General features: G+C 35.6%; 2 protein-coding genes across 3 annotated transcripts; one reads left to right on the plus strand and one right to left on the minus strand.

The window, feature by feature from the left end:
- The first annotated feature begins 720 nt into the window (after nt 1-720).
- LOC142521392 (uncharacterized) lies at nt 721-3,335 on the plus strand. 2 transcript variants are annotated; one of them, XM_075624597.1, is made up of 3 exons: nt 721-1,094; nt 2,658-2,889; nt 3,090-3,335. In XM_075624597.1, the coding sequence occupies exons 1-2, from the start codon at nt 858-860 to the stop codon at nt 2,886-2,888; spliced, it is 468 nt and encodes a 155-aa protein (XP_075480712.1). In that variant the 5' UTR covers nt 721-857; the 3' UTR covers nt 2,889; nt 3,090-3,335. The 2 variants fall into 2 exon arrangements, with proteins under 2 accessions (XP_075480712.1, XP_075480711.1); XM_075624596.1 differs by having other exon boundaries at nt 722-1,094; nt 3,118-3,335.
- Nucleotides 3,336-4,699: 1,364 nt separating this feature from the next.
- Nucleotides 4,700-13,503, minus strand: LOC142520079 (E3 ubiquitin-protein ligase RKP-like). Its single transcript, XM_075623045.1, has 11 exons — nt 13,219-13,503; nt 11,064-12,719; nt 9,995-10,825; nt 8,772-8,932; nt 8,116-8,254; nt 7,648-7,731; nt 7,052-7,333; nt 6,810-6,941; nt 6,485-6,684; nt 6,054-6,258; nt 4,700-5,325 (listed from the first exon to the last, which is right to left on the minus strand). The coding sequence occupies exons 2-11, from the start codon at nt 12,564-12,566 to the stop codon at nt 5,023-5,025; spliced, it is 3,840 nt and encodes a 1,279-aa protein (XP_075479160.1). The 5' UTR covers nt 12,567-12,719; nt 13,219-13,503; the 3' UTR covers nt 4,700-5,022.
- Nucleotides 13,504-18,760: the final 5,257 nt, after the last annotated feature.

The raw sequence follows: 18,760 nt of genomic DNA on the forward strand, positions 1-18,760 counted from the left end.
AATCAGTTTCAGTTTCTTGGATAAAACCTTAGAACTAATCCGAACCGTGAAACCGGTTCGTGTGTGTATATATATATATATATATATATATTAATTAGAGTTTATGGGGTTTTTAAAGTATTTGGGCTCCTCATTGGGCTAAATAAACTTATTTATAATTTAATTTAATCAATAGTAATAATAACTTTTTGGTTTCCATTTAAATTATAATAATTGGGCACTACCTTAGTTCTTAACCATACATCACAATAAATAAATGTTAGAATCGAGTATTAAAAGGATTTATAAGTAGAAATACACAAATTATTTTATTTTAAACACAACTATAAAGTTTTTTTAAAAAAATTAATTAAGATTAATTTTAAGTTGATCAATTGATTTGAAACATACGACGACTTGATTAATATTAGACAAAAACTTGTGTGAGACGATCTCACGGTCGTATTTTGTGAGACATATCTATTATTTGGGTCATCAATGAAAAAATATTACTTTTAATGCTAGGAGTATTATTTTTTATTGTGAATATTAATAGGGTTACCCGTTTTACAGATAAAGATTCGTAAAATCAATTCACAGGAGACCTACTCTTAATATTTAACTCAAAACATCTATGAAAATGAAATAAATATTAAATTATTCTATTAAAAATGGTCTGAAAACATAGATTCAAATAGTAAAGTAATTAACTTTTAAAAATAATTTTATAATATTCACCGGTCTGCTGTCAAATCCTTCTCTTCTCCGCTTCTCCCTCACACTTACCTTTGATTACTTTCTTTGTTTCTTGTTTTCTTTCGATGTTTTCCCCGTTTACTTTGTAGAATTCAATTGAATTTATTGGAGTTGACGGGGGAATGGAGCAGTTTGTAGATGAATTTATCATACAAAGCTTCAAAATCCCATGGCTGATATGGATCCATCTTATTGTTACAGTTCTTCTCGTCATGCTCCTCTTTTTTGGGTTCACTGTCTTCACGTCAGATGATTCTATCAGCCCGTATTCCGCCACAGCTGCTTCGCCGTCAACTTACTCCGCCACTGCCGTCCCAACCCATCTCAGTAAACCCAGTTCTTCCAATAGGAAATCCAAGGTTAGGTGATTATCATTTTCTTTTGTTTTGGCAGTTTTATTTGATGGTTTGGGGAAAACATTCGAGCATTATGAGGTCGCCATTTGTATTCTTGATTTGTGGTTAAGGAAAATATGTTACTTGATGGTAGGTTTTCTTGCTGATTATGCCCTCTTTAGCTGTGTAAAAGATTGTGATTGCGATATCCTACAAAATTGATCAATTATCTCGAAAAAGTGGGGGCTAATGAATTTGGGTTTGCTTTGCTTTTGTGATAGTCAACTCAGTGCAAGGGATGATTCGAGAAAATGTTACAATTGGGTCACATTGTGAACTGGATTAAGGCAGCAAATAAAAATCATTTAGAGCGGGCTACGGTGGTCCGAGGTTGTGATAGATTAGCTCCGCAAGTAATTAAGAGGGACCGATAAACTTGAGGGTTATCCTACCTATAATAACTCTAGGCTTTTGTGTTTGTGTTTGAGCTCTCCACTTGGCTAGATGGCCTAACATGGAGTCAAAATCCTGAATTTATTTATTACAGTCTCCTTTTTATAATACTTCGAGGATTTTTTCTAAGAACAATTCAAGAAGCTTATTGCTACTTCGAGTGAGCAAAAACTTTTGGCTGGTTATTTATGTGTCGGGGATCTAACTTCTCGAGAATAATAATTTTTCGGAGACTAATTAAAAAATGAGTTTTGTCCTCTCTTCTCTATATTTGGTGGTATTTATGCATAAGAAGGATGTCTAGCGTCCCCTGAATTTTTAATTAAGCAGAATGAGTTAAAACTTTGAATTTCTCTGAGAAAACTGATGAAGTTTGAGTTAGAAGAAAGATTATGTTCCAAGGTTGAAAAATATTCATTTTTTTGTGAATATAATGCACAGCTGGGAGGTGCTGGTCATGATGCTTAAAATACCATAGTTTTGCTAGAGCCTAAAAGTAATGCTCTAGCCAGCTGAGTAAATGCCTCGGAAGAGAACTTTGAGATTTTGATCAAACTAATCTAGCTGCCCGGTCAAGTAGCATACATTATCGAAATAGTTTGTTATTTTAAGATCATTCTGGTTATTAATTTTTTATTTCCTGCAAATTAAGGAATTCCATATCTATGTTGAATATTTAACTTTGGAGAATTAAGCTTGCGTAATTATGTTGGTGACCTGAATGTATCGATCTGAATTTGTTCGAGTACCCTCTCAAAGATAAATGATTAAGATGTTCGTTCTACTGTATGATCTTTATATTAGGATGTAAAGAAGTCGGATTGAGCCGAATACATGCATACTGCTATTTTCAAGCCTCATTTTATTAGGGCAGATCCTGGTTTTGAACCTAGTTTATGATATCATTGTACATGTTAAGTTTACAAGCGGCTGATGAGGCATAGGAAAAAAAACTGGAACAAATTAGTTTGAGTTTGATAAATTTGCTCGTAAAGAAAACTCATTTGCACTCATTGAGTCTATCTTGATAAGTAGATGATAGTTAGTAGTTCTTGTAGATATTTATGTTAATTTGATTTGATTGGATTTGATTTGATGGGATAATACACCATGCTAAAGCTGTTATCCTGGTAGGTGGATGACATGAGGGTTAGGAGGGATGCCGGAACAAGTGGAGGGACTGGTAGAGATGAAGATCAAATTGTAGAAGAACCTTCAGGGAAAGATTCAATATTCTCGAGGATTTTCCGACATCCAAACCATCCTTGCAGCTATCTCGGTCTAGCAAAGGAAGCACTTTTCAAGTGTTTTGGCTTTGATTCCAGTTCCGACTCCCCAAGCCGTCAGCATGAAAAACAGGAATAATGTGAGTTCATGTCTTGTTTCCCTGTCTTTCAAACACACCCAAAAGGAAAAAAAATTGCAAGTTATCATGAAATGCTCGGCAATTGTTTAAATTCACAGAACATTCCTTTTATATATGCGAGGAGCTGCAAAGAATTACAAGGATCTTATTATAATGTACATTTTGCTACATTGAAAAGTTTCATTTCTTTAGTTTGATAGGAATTGGTGTCGACTTCGTGTTCTGCAGGCACAAATTTTTGAAGCCTTTTGAGACAATGATGGTGGGTGATGTCGAAACGGCGTTATTTCATGGAGGATTGTTTGCAAATGGCTGAATTAGGTGTCAAAGCATTTGTAGATATTGAAATTCTAGTTTGTCTTGACACGAGTTAGGAGATGTTCTTTAATGTAATCTACTAACACTGACTGACAACCTCCTATTGATTCATTTGTAGCATTTCAGCCTATTTCCCGTATTTTCCATTTGCTGATCTCTTTGTTAATTCAAAAGCATTTCATCCAAAAACACAATCTTAAAGAGGCTGGCATGAATTAGAATCATCAAAATAGGTTAGATCTTCCGAGTTGGCCTGCCCCGCAAATCGCGGGTTTCAGGCTAGCCTTGTCAGGTCTGTATAACATACCTAAAAATTGGTTGGCCTATCTAACTTGAATGCTAATTTGCCATCAACTCACATACTTTCTATTGTGAAATTAAATTATAGTATGCATATTTCATATCTAAGTTTTGGGAAAACTGAATTGTATTTTGTGTAGGTGACATCTTCCAGATGCTATCGTTGAGCCACACTTGGTTTCGTCACAGGTCAGTATGAAATATAACAAATAAATTTACTATATAACCCGTTATTACAAACAAGATAATCGTTTTTTGGGAATTGACCATGACACGTATCAAAAGTATTTTTTTATGGCATCCTAGCTTTCAGGTTTGAATAGTTCTCTTCTGAGACGGTCTCACGAATCTTTATCTCTGAGACGGGTCAACCCTATCGATATTCACAATAAAAAGTAATACTGTTAGCATAAAAAATAATATTTTTTCATAAATGACCCAAATAAGATATCTGTTTCACAAAATACGACCCGTGAGATCGGCTCACACAAGTTTTTGTCCTAAAATTCTCAATCGACTTCTCTTTAGAGATGAAAGATCAAAAAAACAATTCAAAAAAATTACACAATCATAATTTTACTAAATTGTCAACAAACAACAATAAAATCACATTGTGTTAAATTGTCTTAGTACATTAGTATTTTTAACGAATTAGTAATTTATTATAGACAAGAGAGGACCAAATTCATAAAAAAATCCTCCGAAAATTTATTGTTTTGTTAAAGATGTTTTTTTATTTTATTGTATTATATATGTTAAAGATGTTTTTTTATTTTATTGTATTATATATGTTAAAGATGTTTTTTTATTTTATTGTATTATATATGGTGAAACCTACCATAGCCCGAACTTTTTTCTGGATTTTCTATGTTCAAACCCCTTTCCCTTGATACATGCAACTGTGTGTCACCTCAAACCATTTTTGTGTTAACGATACCATTACATGACCCTCCACCGGCGTCCTGGCTCCCGAATGTAGTTCTCAAGTTCAAGCCATAATTTATTATCATCTTAAGTTTCTTACGACTCGAGACGAACATGTTGAACCATCCCAGGAAAAGCAAAAGCCAGTATCTTCTGTTCATGGTTCATACTAGGAAGAGCACAAGGTGTCCGAAGCGTAGATACTTGATTACCATTGGATTATGCGATAGTCACAGGTATAGGCCACACAACACAACAATGAACAATATAAAGAGACTTGAAAAGATTTCATTTCCCACAATTCAAAATTACACCTCATATTTACAAGGCAATGCCCTCACATTTGGCTACAAAATTCATCAATCCATAGGATTGAATCCTTTCAGTTTTATTCACCTTTTCAAGCCAATAAATACACTATGCACCAGCACCTATAAAATAAAATAAAATACCTTATGATTTCATTTCAAATTTGCCTTCTGCTGTCTCTTTTTCCTTTGAGATGTTATTCTATATATGAGAACTACTTAGTATATATAACAAACTGCTGTACCTTCTACACCGAAACGAAATCCTACCTTTTGGAAGATTTCAAACAAGTTTAGAATCTAGCTTAACAACCTCAGCAACTGCTGCATTGCAAAAGAAGCATCTTGGGCAATTGAGGAGGTGCCTTGATATGCAACTGTAGCAAGAAATATGAGAACAAGGTACGAAACAAGCATTTGCTTCTTTAGTATAACATATGCAGCATATACGATCATCAGTTTCTGATCCTCCCCCATTCATCCTCTTCTCAAGCGCTTGCAACTCTGTCTGACAGATCAAAAGACTTGAGAAATTCTCCAATTTTGCCAAATTATCTATATAATCTTCCCCTTTGAACGAGCTCGCCTAAAAAAATTATAGACAAATCATTTACGAAAGCCCACATCAAAATATCAAGAAAAGAGATGATTTGTTTGGAACAGTTACTTTGTAAATGTATGGGAGCCGTACCACCACCTACATATATGGGATAGCCCTCAAGCCGAAATAGGTATTATATTCCAAAACATAAGAAAAATGAAGCTAAAATGAGCATCTAACCCTACGAGATTTGTCCTAACTCTTAAAACTCTGAGATGCGCAATTACATTGAACTCCCTGAACAATCACTGATATTTGTAGTCGTATATATAATTAACTCGTCTATCAAATGCGTGATTTTTCAAGGGAAAAAAGATGGGAAAAGCAGATAACAAAATAAAGTTCTCACCCCTGTCCCCAAGTATATTTTGGTTTCCCTTTTACCCTCTTTTCGCTTGAACTTTTCTTCCTTCCTATTAATAACACAAAATAACAACCCCCGACCATGATCTCCAAGCCATATTTTTACAACAGATTTTCTCATTTATTAAACATTCATTATTTTTATTTATTTTGATGAGAAAATATTATGTTTACCAATGATAAAACTACCAATATATTATTACAAGATATAGATGGAACTATGACCATAAAAATAACACAGCTTTATATCATGATCCCCAAGTTGCTGAAGGCGTTCATGTGAATAAAATAATATGAAATTGGTGGAAGAAAAAAAGCCAATATACACATACCGATACCAAATTACGTACCCTGTTATAATCAAGTAGACTTTGAAATCCATAGAGAATAATATCAGCACAGTCCATGCTAGCAAAGATTGCAACAATATCATTTTGATCTCTATCGTCCTCCTCTCTAATAGCATCCAACAAATTCAAAATAATGCCAGCAAGAGGCGCTAAAATCGTGCCCTTGTTGACCTTTTCAGAGGATTGGCCAGGTCTCCTAAGTGATCTGTAAATCACCATGAAACAGATGTCATATTGTTGTTCCACAAATTAAACGAGATAAATACATCATACATTAGCATTACAACCTAAGGTTCTTAATTTCAGATTGAATCATTCATTGAACGTCAATAAATAAAAAATAAAAGAGAAATGGAAAACAAAATTCAGCAAAAGACTCTCTGCGCAAGAATAAAGCAAGAGTCTATATATATATTCACACAAAACCTTACATGTCAAAAACTTCAGGATCAATTGCACCAATTAATTGGTTCAATATAAAGACAATCAACTCAGTCAGCCTTCGCAAATTTGTATCGATTCCTGTCAGAAAAGCTTGAGGTACTTCATGCGTACAAAATTCTAATATCCTTGCAAGGTTGCACGAAAGATCAAATATAACTCCACATTTCCTGTGCTGAAAATCCATTGCCTGGAAACATTGCATCAATCAATTTCAAATCAGACAAAAAAGAAAGGAATGAGGTATCAAAAGATTAATTTCAAATCAGATTTTAAAAAAAGAAAGCAATGAGATATAAAAAGAACAATTAATACCTTGTAATTTTCTTGCATTTCCCGTATAGAAATAGAGAATTCAGTCATCGCCCAGCTGAGAGTATTAAATAAGCGATTGAGAAAAGATGAAAATAATTTATCATCGCTGGCGCAAGCTTCCCGCAACAATTTCTAGTTCAACAGACAATTTGAACAAGAGAGTGCATTTAATACAAGAGATGACTAAATCCAGAAACAATGCGGTATGTGAGTATTATAATGAGGCATATATTCAGAATTACCTTAAATAATACAGATGAAGACGATGACTCTCCATGTTTTGAAAACCTAAAGCCAGAACCCTTACATAACCTTAAAAGTATATTAGTTACAGGGATCCAGGACCGATTATCAAATGCTGACAATAAAGCTTTTGGCATTCTCAGGGTTGCTGCTTTATTGCATTCAAAAGCAGCTAAAAATTCCTTGTGCTGTACCAATGCAGAAATAGACTGGAGAAGAAGATCCCTAAGCTCAGCGCTGGAGATCCTTGGATCATTAAAGTGGGTAACAACAAAAGTAACCTGAGAAACAGAAAGTCCATCATTTAACGACAATTCGACTGAGGTACTAGCTAACTTTTAGTGGCAGGATCTGCAATCTCTTGTTTTAACAGTCAGCAATCTTCTGTGGCATAAGTAATTTAAAGAAGAAACACAATTATAAGTCATCCAAGTGTGTAATGACTTTTCTTTTGAAATATTTCAGACTCCAATTTTAGGTGGAGCAAATTGGGAGAATAAGAGCAAGTTCAAAACCCCCCCACCCCCCACCCCGTTGCCCCAACCCCAACATTCAAAAAAAGAGAAGAGAACGGATGACGAGATGAAGTGCATACAAATGAGGCAAGCCCCTGCTTGATTAATATTGTCGCAGGAACAAATGGAGGATCACTCTTACGCAGAACATGAAAGCAATCCACCTGCAAGAAGCAAAGAAATGATTTGATTAAAAAAAGGACAATTCAATTTCCCCAGAGACACTTCAAAGTAATGTTGAATGAATATCCCAAGACCCAACTTGAAAATAGAACACCAGGGGGTACACTAAATTAAGTAATATAAATAAAACTTAAGGGAGGAAAACTAGGAGTTCTATTTGCTTCAATATTTTAAATCTGGAAAGGTCATCAAAGATATTGAGTGACATATCTGTTTTCAAAAAACCTTCCCGAGCACAGAAAACATATATCTTTCAGACAAACCATGAACAGAATGTTCAAATAATGTTTGGAAAGGAAAATACAGTATCTCAGCAACAGAAAGAAGACAAAATGTGTCAATAGACATGAAAAAGGAGACAATACCATAGTTTCCAAATAATACTCAGGAATGTATATGAAGATCGAGTCCATTTTGCTAAGAACTAGAAGCAACTGCACAATCCACATGCATACAGCATACATCCCCCTCTGCTTCCAACGCGAGAAAAGAGAAAGGCGATACCTGTCAAATGGCATTACTTGGCATATTAGGTATATTGAGCATATTGATTTATCTAATTAAAATGTTCCCCCAAAGTAATTTTCAAAAAATTTCTCAAAAGCGATTCTTCTCCCACGAAAAAACAATCGGTTTCTGTTCCTTTCAAATTAAATTTTCCACCTGCCACGGTATTAGCAGGTAACTTCTGTAACCAATGTCTAACCACCTCAGCCATTGATAATACTTTTTTCATTTCGTGGCATTGAATTTCAAACACATAATATCAATTATAACAGTTTTGCTCGCATCATCAAATATCTCTCTTTGCTATCAATTAGTACTTCAATTCTATCTAGCGAAGAATAAAAATTTTATTTATAAATCATCTGGATAAACCCTGGTGAAGTAAGAGAGAAGACAGCTGAAGGAAACTGAAAAAATGAGTAAAAGAAATGTAGAACCTGAAGGAAGAGGAAAGAATTAGTACAATTAACTGATTATACATACAAAAATTATATGTCCAAACAGGTATTAGTACCAGGCACAATGTCTGACACAGTCCATAACCTCTTCCCTGTAAACACTGCGAGCTTCCTTCAACCGCTTCACCTGGTCCTCATAAATGCTCTCTTTGATTTGTCTGTCTGTCTCCTCCAAGAGTATAATCGATTGTGACTGACGAGACATGAAAGATGACACCTAGAATGCAAAGATTATCCTTTTAAAAAGTGTTCCAATAAGTTTTCCCCTGAGACAGATATAAAAATACATGTGTTCTGCACCTTATCATACCTGTGACCAACCATGTTTGGCCATTGCTGTGTTTCTTAAGAGTAACAGGGAGAGAGAAAAGAATTAAAAAATGTAAAATATGCCCAACATAGACCGACAGACCAGAAGCCCATGCACACAAGTTTCAAACTGATTGAATAGAGGAGCAGCGACATGGATAGTCACTGACATGATTTTCAAAGGAAGAAATGGTAAAGTAATGATGCAGAATTCCTAAACAGTCAACATATATAAATATCTTGTCAGCATATTAAATATTAATTATAGCTCCCCCATCAGCATAGCTCCTACTCTGTTCAGAGCAATTGTTCCCGGAAAAAAAAAACTTAAACCAGCAAACTAAACATGGATAGATTATTTACCATGACATTTTCCTGCACCCAAGCCGTAAATTTATAGTCAAATATTCCATGAAAAAGTGGCTGTCAACCAAGAACGTGCACAGGCATGTTACTTGAATATTCCACCACCGCCTTGATTTATAGTCCCAATTCCAATTTTGCTTTTTGTAAAAAAATTTAAATAAAGGTAAACATGTAGTTTTATTATGAAAGAGCATCTCCAGTACTCAATTAAAGAGAGGAAAACTGATGCTGAGCCTCATTAAATATCACAGGTCCAGAGTTCAGTTTATGCCAATAGAAAAAGAACGGAAACACAAAGTAGTTACAGATTACTGAGTAGATTCAGGACATGCTGATTTTGCATTCCAGAAGCGGAAGGGGGAAAAAGGTTATCAAACCATACATTCTAAAATATTTATACAGCACTATGAGCATTGGCGGAGAATGCAGTGATACTAGATTTTTCTTTGTGTTCAAAAGTTGATCTAGCATCTTCTATCTTTACATTCAAAATGAAAATTGTTTAGCATTTTTTGCACATCACAGTACAGCAATCATATGAGGCAATATTATTGACCTAATCATATTCATGCCCAAAGAAAAAGAGGTGAACAGTTTAGCTGACCTGCTTAAAGTTTGGTTTTAGACCCAAATGATACAGCAAAAGCATAGCATCTAAAAGTTCCTCCTCCTTTAAAGTTGCTGAAGACAAAGTGTTATCCCTAGTTAACACTCTCAAGTTCTGCATAGGTCGAAAGGCAATCTCAGGATCGGAGTGGTCGCTAGTGCTTGGTTTATCAGCAATCTCATCATTAAGATTTCCTGCACTGCATTTAGCTGTAACATGAGTAGGTCTCTCTGAAATAGAGCTGCAACTTCCACGAGAACCTTTTGCTAAACATCTTATGGGATCTTTAATATTTTTTGATAGATCAACCTCACAAGTAAAACAACAACATGGTTTCTGCACAGTAAAATGCGTTACTCTGGTTTCTTCATCATCCGTGCACCCTTCTTCCCACCGAATAACTTCTTCTTCCTGATTATCGTTAACAGGATGATGCTTTGATATATGACCATAAGATCCTCCAAGCCTGGAAATATCAACTCGATGAGGATCATTCTTCAGAAAAAGGCCAGCTGGAAAACTTTGTTGGCCACCTCTGTGAAGGAAACCTACACCAGCTCCCGAATCAGTCCCATATCCCTTGATCCAGCCATAAATGTCATCCACATCAAAGCCTTCTGACAGAAAATGGAGAATAACAGTAAACAAGGAAACAAGAACTGAGTTGCTTGAAACTCCAGGGGGTGGTAAATTGTGATCTGCACCCCTGTTCTTCAGTAAAATATTCTGAAGAAATGTCCGAAACACCGAGCCAGGCAATTGAAGAGGTTCTACAGGTGGTATAAACTGCATAACCAAGCGACAGAGATCTCTTTGCTTCTCTTCTATCTGAATAAGGGTGCTAAACCATGTCATATAATGAAAAAAATTATTTAAGTTGCTTCAAATGAAAATTATGAGACTAGAGACCAGAAATAATTATGATAAGTAGCCAACAATAACAGAGATTATGGAGGCTAAAGAAAAAGTATCAGCTCAGCTTTCAAGGGGAAATAAAAGACCACGAATAACCTTCTATGAACACAGAGTATAGATGATGTAAATGTGAAAAGCATGCCAAGCACACCTTATTTACTGCTTCTGATATAGCATTCGTCGTCAGCACCATGCTATCCTCGTTATATATATCCTCACTCGAGCCAGGCCACCAAACAGAAGGAATCAGAAATTGGAGATCATTTTTGTTTGGACTTTTCCTTGAAAGGAATCCCTCAAACAAGAAATGAAAATCTGAAGACTTCCACCATAGGACCATTAATTCTTCTCGCCTTAAGATGTGGCATGCCAGAGCTAGATAAGCATATGATCCGGAATAAGGATACTCTGAAAGAACCAAGGAAGCTGTCTTACATTCAGATGAAAGCGCCTCTAGTACATGCTTTATCAATAATCTTGACTCCTCAAACTGAAGAAAGGAATCAAGCACTCTATCCAAAGTTACATAATCATGTGGTGGGTGGATTCCAAAAACTTCCATCATGAATGACAACAATGGACCATGTCCTATATATTCTGAACTCCCAATATCAGCATTGAGAGCAGAGAATAACGCTTCGCAAATTCCTTCAGAGACAGGATGACACAATGCTTCAAATGATGCAAATCTTTTCAGTCTTCTAAGCTTCTCAACAGCATTGATTTCTGCCCTTTCTAGACGTTGAATTTGTAACAACCTTGAAAAGCAATCAAAAAGGTTAGTAACAAAAGACTGTGAGGAGGGCGGGGCTTGAATGGGATGAAAGCCTTTGATGGGATATCTGAATGGGAGGCCTCCAAAATTCAACTGGCTTCGTTCACCTTGAGAAAGGGAAATGGCAGGATAATAACCCAATCCAGGGACCATCTTTCGAATCCCACCAAATGCAACTCCAAGTGAGATGCCATTCCTATAAAACAATATCTCGTCGCAATCCAAATCAATGCAACATCCAATCACATCACCAACAACCCAAGACTGACCATATGTCTCGGATTCCTTATTCCATTTACTGACCCTTTTACCGTCATACGCATAAGAATCATCTCCATCCCCAACACCTTTATGATCAGTAAAAGGGCAAGCAGAAGAGGCCCAACCAAGCTGCTGTATGCCACACGTTTCAAGTATCACTTCATACATCCATTTTCCTTTCCATACACAGGCATTGGCCCTTGCACTACTGAAAAGAGCATGGCTCTCCATCAGTAAAGATGGTTTAACAATTCGAATGTCACCAAAAATACTATATTCGTCAAGACAAACAACATGCCCGTCCAAATTATCACGTATTGTAGATACCCCATCTCTTATTGTGTTAAAAACTACATTTAATTGTGGATGATACTTGAGAAATTCATTCTTTATTATTGAACGGACGGCAGTGCGGTCAACAGGGCCTGTCAGTTGATTAATTGTTTTCTGAGGAAGATTAAAAACATGTTCGAGAGTTCTTTCCACAGATTGATCACCAAAATTATCACAATATGAAACAACACGGGGTTTGCAATAACTGTCCCTCCTATCCTCTTCATTCAACAGGATAGCCAATCCGGAAGAAAGCCCACCAGGCCAGGGACCTTCCTCGGCCATTGAAAGCAGAAGACAAGTACAAGACCCAAAGTCTGGAATGAAGTCAAAGAACACAAGTCACCGATTTCACTTGCTTGTTCAAGAAGATGGTTCGACTACAGAAAATTTCCCAGACGAATCCAACACGATATAAACCAGTTTCCTTTTCCGAACCTGGAAGCCCACAAAAACACAATTATTATCACCATATAGCCGTTGCAGCATTCTATTAGCATTATTTGACATCAAAATTAGAATTTAAAGCTATTCAACCCATTTAATCCTCAGAGACAAAAAAAAATAATAGACAGTCAAACGATGGATTCGTTATTAACCCTTTTGACCCACAACAACAACTCTCAGTAGTCAGTATCAAACAAAAATAAATAAGCACTTCTCAGCATCTTTAGAGACGACCAAACCCTTTCAAAATCAATCAAATCCATTCGACATTTCTCCTTCAATCTAATTCATCCATGTTATATCCAAAACAAGAACCCAAATCCCCGATATCTCTCTCGGTAAAAGAAGAGGAACAACTTGCCAAAGATTTTCATAAGCTCTTCCCATGATGACTCTCACAGTTAACAAAACACACCTCCTCAAAGCAGAGACTTTGTCTACTAATACCAGAGCAAAACAAAAAAAAATACAATAAATTAAAGAAACTTACAGGTGTCGAAGCCGTGAAAGATAGCAATACACACAAACGGAAGTACAAAGTAGGATGCAGCGACTTATCCGACCGGTAATTAATGGGGATAGAAAAGGCCGCTGCTGAATCACTAGGGTTCTTCACTATCGAAGAATGAGCTATAAATTAAAAAAAATAATAACAGTAACAGATTTTGATTTTAGGGTTTTGTGGCCAATTGGCGAGTGGATCATTTTCACCATCAGAAATGAAAATGGGTTTCACGGGGCCAGCCAACGCCTTCTCTCCGGTTCTGCTCCCCCAAAATAATCAAAGTTGCCACGTGGGTGCCATGAGGCTCAACCGGAGTCAAACGTCAATAAGAGCACCCGCATTGGTACATCCAAAATCACAGGTCCACATGCCGCATACACATTACATTAACACATTTATTCTTCCACGTTCATTTTAACATTCATACTCATTATTCGTAGGTCCCGCTGTCCACTCATTCATCTTATTCTTACTTTAAATTAGAATAATTCAAAACACGTGGGGCCCGCGTGTCAGCAAATCAGCGACGGTTTCTAAATAACCGTCACTAATTGTCCAATTTTTTTAAAAAATAAACTGGGGCGTTCAAATGCCCACTCACCCATTTAACACCCATCGTGGATGTCCTAATGAAGTGAACCTAACGATGAATGTTCCACTTCTCAATTTTGTGTCATATGATGTATTGTAATTTGAATTATAAATTTATTATTATGTATATATATTTTTTAAAAAAATCATTTATCGTCCCATAGCACCCAATAAATATAAGTATATTAAAAATTTTTTATATTAAATAATGTTTATGTGAAACATTTAGAAATTATATTAAAATATTAATGTTAAAAATATTTTTTACTTTACGATGATACAATCATTTGAAAATTCAAATGAACAGAGAAAGATAAATGAATATTTTATTGAAATATGCTAGTTATAAATAAACTACAAATTTTGTGACGACTCGAGATAATCTCATCGATAATTAACAATTAAATCACATATGTTGATACAATTTTTTTAAAAAAAATTAGTTTATACTGCGAGTTTTTTTTAATGACAACTTATTTAATTTTATTGATAAATTGTGAAATCACGTATCATATAACGTAGATACAAGAGATAAAATAAGATTATGAAGCAAACAGATACACATAATAGAATACATTATAAATGTCAGCGAGTCATCTACCAAAACTTCACGCATCAACAACAATATGAACACAAATTCAAATCATTTATATCTAAGCACAAACCTTTAGACTTTGCACGAATATTACCATTTAAAACTCCATCAATAAGATCTCCAACAAGCTTACATATTGAACCAAAAAATAATCTTTGGAAAGAGTAAAATCGTGAACTCCATCGAGTAGCGCTAGCTCGTACCAACTCGTACCCAAGGACAAACTTGGTTAGCTCCAGAACCAGTCTCAACTTCTCATGATGCTATCAAATCAATAATCTCAGCTTCTTGAATTGATTTCGATTGAAATGGCATCTTGTGAAAGCCCCAACAAAATTGATAATTGAACTCAGGTTTGAAAAAAAACATCACACATCACGCACCTCTTTAAAAATTGTAACTAAAGCAAGTTGTAACCTAAGAGCAAAACAATGAACATAACAAGCATGCGAACAATATTTAAAAAATAAAGCTTGTAATCCATTTCATTCATCTCGCATGTTGCTAGCACTATCATACCCTTGGTTTCTTAAATTTTCAGGAAGAGACTGTATCGATTCAATACATCACATATATACTTTTTCAAAGTCGATGCATTCATATTTTCAACATTCACAACTTCAAAAAAAAAAGTTCTATTATGAACACATCTCGATCAACATATCTCAAAATTATAGTCATTTGTTCTTTATTAGATCCATCAACTGATTCATGTACAAGAATACAAAATTATGCAAACATCAGTTCCAAAACTAAAAGATAAAGCAAGACATACTAAGTTTGTAACCGATAGAATGATCCAATCAATTTGTCGTTGACATAAAAAGATAAAAACATTCAATATTACTACAGAGAAATTACAAGAAGTACAGAAAATGGAACAAAGTCTTAAGGAATATCGACTATCATCGTTGAAAAAGCTGATATATAGACAAAGAATTTTGAAGAACAAATAGAGTGATTTCGGAAAGTACGAGAATTTTCAATCAATATCAACCAAGGATGCGAAATTCTCTCGAGCCCCCATGGTTGTCCATCTTTGAATCAGAGATGCATTCATCTCTATGCTCAACTTCACAACCATATCAACTAAACTAAGGAGGGCCTTTGAGCATCCAAGAACGCCATCAACATCTACATCAGATCTTAAGGATCAATAAACTCGTCCAACAACCACCTGTTTATGTACCCCAATTCAATCTTCAGACCAGTTCAACTTTATAGATGAAGAAGAACTGTTGTTGAAGTGAGAGTTGATCTTCAGACTTATCGCTTGGAGGATTGGTTGTAAATCAATTGAGCCTTTGTCATTTTGATCGACTGAGAATGCTATGGATCTTAGTTGAGAGATTGACGTCATTAAGATGAGTTATACATTAAATTTGAATAAATCAAAATATTCTAGTTAAATCTTTTGGAAAAGAAAGAAAGGGAGATGTCGATAGATTCGGTGTTCGAACTTCCAGTAACAAACTTGTGTGTTCATTTATATACTTCATACAATCAATTTTAACACACATACAACACTTCTATTCGGTTTTCATGCTTTGTATGTCAATTTGGCTAAAATATTCCCTATATCATCTCGAGTTATTTTCCACTTTAACTTAAAGTAATTCAATTAATCATTTTAGACCAAAAATAATTTCATCGGTTGTTGTCCCAACCATAAAACTGTTGGATCTTGGTTTTCTACACGCCCAAACGCAGCGGAAGTTTTAAATTTTATTTATTTTGACAATCATAATATGTTTTGCTTTGGGCGCTCGTATGATTTTATCATAAACATTCATAGGGTGTTAAAAAGTTATACCTTTTGTCAATAAATCACGTGGCACCAACTAATCCGGTATTACGGATCTAGCTCTTGATGAATCCCTACGAACTTTCTTCGAATCTTTTCTTTCTTTCTAATTAGGTCCACGACTGGATGATTGTCAGGCCCGAGATTTTATTACCGTAATCCGAGATTAATCTGAAATGATTTATTGATTAATTGATACGATTATAGACAGAGAAGATCGGACCGGGAAAGACAAGATAATACATGAATGTGTGCGAGGAACAGTAGCCCTCGCGCATGTGCACGTCACTGATGCGCGCACATGCGCGAAAAGGGCAGAGGGCCTCGCGCATATGCGCGCGCATATGCGCGAGGTGTGTGGGCGTGACCAGTTGGTCTCGCGCATATGCGCGACTTGGGTGCGCGCATATGCGCGAGCAGTCCAGTAGCCAACGTTTTGAAACAGAAGCTTTGGCGCATATGCGCCGGATTGAGGCGCGCATATGCGCCAGTAGTTGCGAAGCCGAGGATTGAGACAGTAGGTCTCGCGCATATGCGCCATTTGGAGTCGCGCATATGCACGAGACATGCAGATTGAGGAGTCGCCACGTTTCTTTGGCATGCAATATATGTTATATATATATATATATATATATATATATATAACAAACGTTAATTCTCAGAAAAGAAGAAAGAAAAATCGAAACTTCAGAGAATTTTCAAGATTTTGATATTAGATTTTGAGTTGCGAGAAATCCGTCCGTCTGTTTTTGAATCCGAGTACAGTACCGAGTTCCTAGGGACGACAGCTACAACTGGACGTAAGTTTTGTTACGTTTAGACATGATATGAAATTATGATATTGTCAGAATCGAATATGAATCATATATGGTGTTTCTGATACAGTAGACAACGTGTATTTGAAGTCAGATCGAAGAACAAACTGATTATGTAATTATTATGATTTTCGGAGTTGATTTGATTGAGATTTGATATCAGATTTATATTATCGTTGAGATTATGAGTTGTATCGATATTGATTATGAGTTCTTGTATTATATCTATGATGTTGAAATTGACGGGGTTACGGAGACTGTACTGTTATGCCGTCGAAACATCTGTGGGTTGATATTGATCAGATTCAGTAGTGACTTCGATTATATCGTGATGTCGTCGATATGGATTAGATTGTGTCTTGATTCGATATTGATCAGATTATGTTTTGATTTGTGTATTGATCAGAAGAGACTTTGAATTAAGCGGTATATTGACACGGTCTATTTGATATGGACAGACTTGACTTTGATACTTCGACTACGTCAGACCGAGAAGATAAAAGTATACGTCAATGTGGTATTGGGACATTGACTCAAGTAGGATGTACTTGAGTTTCCCTAAATCACATACTTATTATTATGTTTTATCATTGTGTTTATTGATTTGATTAAATGCCTGTTCTATGGAGTTATAGGAGTATGCATTAGACGAGTAATCTTGTGACAGAAGTACCTGATAGTGGTGGGATCGCCACGGGCACATTGCACGATGTCACAAGATAGGATATTGGCGATAGGGTCACAGTCCATGACGGTTAGGTCAGGACACTGGATGTTTGGTTATATCGACGTGGATAGAACTGGAGTCTTTTCTATTACTGTTGGTCGATATAAGAATACCCACATCTGGAAACCGGGATCCCTAGGCTAGGATTGAGTCTAGTCTAAAATGTGGAGTCATGAGTCTAATTGACAGTTATATTGATTTATGTTGATTATGTTTCTGAATATGGTACATATCGATTTATATTCCTGATGATGGTACAGGTTTAGAATATGAGTTATTCTTGATATTGATTTATGTTTCTAATTTGGATACATGTTAGAAATATCTGTTATATGCTTTTATATGATTTTATGATTGCATGTATACATGATTTATACTGAGAATATAATTCTCATCGGAGTTATCCGGCCGTTGTCTTGTTTGTATGTGTGCATGGCAACAGGTGGGATAGGATCAGGGTCAAGAAGAGAACGAGGCTGGACTAGATAGCGTGGAGATCCGGGCTTCGAAGCAACTTAGGATTCAGCACTGATATATAGTTGAACCTAGTTAAATTCTTGTAGATAACACAAAATTTGTATGTTAATGTTTAATATGTAATTTGAAGTAAATCACATTACGTTTCCGCTTTGTATTTTAAAAAAAAAATTTAGACCCTGTTTATTATATTGATTAAATGATTCCTAAGACTGATTAAAGAATGAATTAGCGTCCGGGTCCCCACAATGATCTATTCCTATTCCAATTTGCACTAGAAAATATGGAAGATATTTTGCGTATGAGAGAAAATAATTGAGAGACGACTCAAACCCTTTCCCTACAAGAGGTGGCCGAAATTCTCAGGGTTTGAGAGAGTGATTTTCGAAATTGGTTGTCTTGGTAGGCTAGGGTTTTGACTTGCATCTCCTATTTATAATTAAGTCATAGCCTAATTACATAATTAACATTAATGGACTTGATTTAATTAATTGGGCTAATCCAACTAATTTAATTGA

This window comes from Primulina tabacum, chromosome 12 (assembly GCF_025594145.1).
Source record: "Primulina tabacum isolate GXHZ01 chromosome 12, ASM2559414v2, whole genome shotgun sequence".
Classification (NCBI taxonomy): Eukaryota; Viridiplantae; Streptophyta; class Magnoliopsida; order Lamiales; family Gesneriaceae; genus Primulina; species Primulina tabacum.

Bases quoted from the DNA above. Each gene is read 5' to 3' on its own strand.
- LOC142521392 (XM_075624597.1), top strand. From the start codon at position 858: ATGGAGCAGTTTGTAGATGAATTTATCATACAAAGCTTCAAAATCCCA. The intron at 1,095-2,657 runs GTTAGGTGATTA...TTATCCTGGTAG, and splicing joins CTTCCAATAGGAAATCCAAG to GTGGATGACATGAGGGTTAG.
- LOC142520079 (XM_075623045.1), bottom strand. From the start codon at position 12,566: ATGGCCGAGGAAGGTCCCTGGCCTGGTGGGCTTTCTTCCGGATTGGCT. The intron at 6,942-7,051 runs GTAATTCTGAAT...CTGTTGAACTAG, and splicing joins CTTCATCTGTATTATTTAAG to AAATTGTTGCGGGAAGCTTG. The intron at 6,259-6,484 runs GTAAGGTTTTGT...GGTGATTTACAG, and splicing joins GATCCTGAAGTTTTTGACAT to ATCACTTAGGAGACCTGGCC.